General features: G+C 36.1%; 1 protein-coding gene across 1 annotated transcript in view; it reads left to right on the top strand.

Annotated features, from left to right (window-relative positions):
* SCN1A (sodium channel, voltage gated, type I alpha subunit) overlaps window positions 1-3,487 on the top strand; it is a 179,325-nt gene that overhangs the window by 96,123 nt on the left and 79,715 nt on the right. Inside the window, 3 exon segments of the mRNA XM_012655823.1 lie at window positions 357-518; window positions 2,250-2,341; window positions 3,209-3,478. Coding sequence (XP_012511277.1) covers window positions 357-518; window positions 2,250-2,341; window positions 3,209-3,478 — 524 coding nt within the window.

Below are 3,487 nucleotides of genomic sequence, written 5' to 3'. Positions count from 1 at the left end.
TTTTTTTTTTTTTTTTTTGCTCCCTAAAGGAAATCATTTTATGCTTCTGCAATATTATTGATTGGGTACTCCATCATTGAACATACCGGATAACTCTCAGGAAGCTATGTTCATTTATGTCAATGCCAAGACATTTCAGAAGGTGGCTAAATAGACTTTAATTGCTCATATTTCTCACACTACTCTTAAGAACACTTTAAAAACAACTCTTCATGTATTAGGGAGATGAATTTAAATTTAGGTTTATGTTTTATTATTTCTGTGAATATAAAATCGAATTGCTTAGTTTCCTTTTTTAGTGTTCATCTATTCCACTGACAGTGATAAAAAATTAATATACTATAAAAGAAAATTACTACTTTATCAATTTTTTCGATACTTGCTTTCAGGTACACCTTCACAGGAATATATACTTTTGAATCACTTATAAAAATTATTGCAAGGGGCTTCTGTTTAGAAGATTTTACTTTCCTTCGAGATCCATGGAACTGGCTCGATTTCACTGTCATTACATTTGCGTAAGTGCCTTTTTTGAGACTTCGAAAGAGAACGTAATTTGGTTTTCTATGAGTGCTTATGCTTTTAAAGAGTAGGTTTGTTTTAACTGTAGAACATGTTGGTGTGATTTACACATTTAAGGTCTGGGTTTTAATTTAGCACAAGAGGTCTTAGAGGTCTAAGTGGCATTTCACTGTGGCATAAAGTCTTTGCAGTAGTTGAAACTATAATTTTCACATGTAACAAACATCTGTCAGCAAATTTCATACGTGCTGCTCTTCCAGCACACACACACACACACACACACACACACACACACACACGCACTCCCTAATATGAAAGCACAAGTATATTCACAATACATCTGTGAAAATGGCTTTTAAATATTACAGCCACAAAATATTCTATTGGCCCCATAGATTTGCACTGACCTTGCCCAGATTATGCACAGCTTCTTTTATTAGTTTAGTAGAATAATAGAAATACTAACATCAAAAAACTCAGCAAATCAAACAGGAAAAAATAAGTTATTTGGTATATTTTGTATTTAATATTTCAAATTATTATTTCATCAGCGAATTGATTATTAAGACTTAGAAATGGACACATTTTCTCTGCCTCTTTCTGTTTCTCTCCCGACCCTTTTCCTTTCTTCCTCTCTTCTTTCCCTTTATGGCTTTCTTCAGCTTTCTTTACCCTCAGACGAAACCCCACCCTTATCTCTTACCCATCTTCACCCAGTACTATGCACAACTTCTGCTCCCCATATTTTTTCCTAGTGGTAAACTTTCCCAGGAAGAGAGCTAGAAAAATAATGGAAAGCCGTTTAGGAGGAGGTGAAAGTAGAGTGTGGAGGAAGGTGGACCAATACCACTTGCCCTCAGCCTTCCTCCAGGAGCTGATGGGCCTCTTGCAGATGTGATGGGGTGGATAGGAGGAGAGGTGGCGCTGACATACTCAGGGTTTCAAATACTGCCTATCTGGTTTTAATTTCATATCCGATTGTTCTCCAAGCTCTCTGGCCTCAGCTCAAAAGAAGGCATATAGGACTTCTGTTTCTTCAAAATAAAATAGCAATAATGGCAGGGGCAACATTGGGCCCCCATAAAATATTTTTCTTCTTGATTTTCCTAAATTTCATTTAAAAGTTACTCTAGGAAAACCTTATTTCATACATAAAGGCAATAAAGCTGTCTGCATTTTCATGCTTAAATTCTGTTGAATGATTGATTGCATGCATTTTTTTCTAACTTGAAACCCTAAAACCACAGCCAAGATTTATTTCCTTTTTACTTAATTCTCCTATGTAATTGTTGATTACATTATTACACATTGACTACATTACTTTCCAAGACGGCAACAGGGATGTATACTTCATGAAGTTTACCTTTAGTTAATGGCCTTAAAAATTATGTGACTAAAGCCACAATGATGGATTCTAATTTTTAATTTGCCACTTACGGTATTTATCATTTAAAATCACCCAAGAAGGTCTTTATAAAAGACCTGCACAAATAATATAAATCCTGCTAAAATCGTGAATAACTCTGATTTAATTCTACAGGTATGTAACAGAATTTGTAAACCTAGGCAATTTTTCAGCTCTTCGCACTTTCAGAGTCTTGAGAGCTTTGAAAACTATTTCTGTAATTCCAGGTAAGAAGTGATTAGAGTAAAGCACAGGCTCCTTGCACCGACAGCTCTTTCTTTGTATCCTGTTATTGTGTTTGTGTGTGAACTCCCTATTACAGATATGTGACGGAGTTTGTGGACCTGGGCAATGTCTCAGCGCTGAGAACATTCAGAGTTCTCCGAGCATTGAAAACGATTTCAGTCATTCCAGGTGAGAGCTAGGTTAAACGCCAAGGCGGGCCGGTCATGTTTTCTCAGCACCAGCCTCTTTGCTTGACATTTAGCACTGCAGAAAATTGGGAATCATAGATTAGGTGTTCACAGAAAATGATTCCTGTTGTCTGGGCATAACTTTTATCAGTCTTGGGGTTTAACGGTTTCTTATGTGAGACCCTGCCATTATTTACATCTCTGTGATTTGTACTTAGAGATATAATGGGTTTTTTTTTTTTTCCACCATGTTAGCTTTACCAAGAATTTGTTTCCTGTTGAATGTGCCAATCTATAATTTCTTATTCATTATAGCCATTGGTGACTATGTATATACAACATAAATTTTGCAAGTCTTTTGCTAACAAAAGACAAGTGAATAAGATAATAAAGAATAGCATGAGTCTGCATGAAGAATTTATTATCTTAAAGTGCAATTATACTTCAAACCACCTTCAGCTTTATAGCAAAACCTTTCCAACTTACAAATAGGAACTTAAAAATATGTATTCAGTCAATTTGTTATAAAACTGACAAGTGACCCTAATGAAAGTGTGGGGTAAGCTTCAGTGGCAAACAAAAAGACAAGACCCTTTCCTTAATATGGGCTTGATGAAGACCAGGAATCTCCCGTTATTTCCTCCGAACATAATGGGATATGGATCTTCATTTCATTGTTTACATCCTTACTTTTCTGGAGTTCACCTCCATAAGTTTCTTCAGTCTTCCATGAAGTGTTTCTCTTCCATTAGCATTGCAAACATTTTTGGACTTATGCATGAAATCTACATTTTCAAAGAGAATTGTGGGAAGTTTTTATTATTTCAGACGCGTTAAGAATTCCCAGTAATAGGATTCTTTCTTTCAGGCCTGAAAACCATTGTGGGAGCCCTGATCCAGTCAGTGAAGAAGCTCTCAGATGTAATGATCCTGACTGTGTTCTGTCTGAGTGTGTTTGCGCTAATTGGGCTACAGCTCTTCATGGGCAACCTGCGGAATAAATGTGTTCAATGGCCTCCCACCAATACTTCCCTGGAGGAACACAGTATAGAGATGAATATAACTGTGAATTACAATGGCACATTTGTAAATGAAACTGTTGTTGAGTTTGACTGGAAATCTTACATTCAAGATTCAAGTAAGAATT

Source organism: Propithecus coquereli, unplaced genomic scaffold (genome assembly GCF_000956105.1).
Source record: "Propithecus coquereli isolate 6110/MARCELLA unplaced genomic scaffold, Pcoq_1.0 Scaffold49, whole genome shotgun sequence".
Classification (NCBI taxonomy): domain Eukaryota; kingdom Metazoa; phylum Chordata; class Mammalia; order Primates; family Indriidae; genus Propithecus; species Propithecus coquereli.
This window is presented reverse-complemented; position numbering and strand designations above follow the sequence as displayed.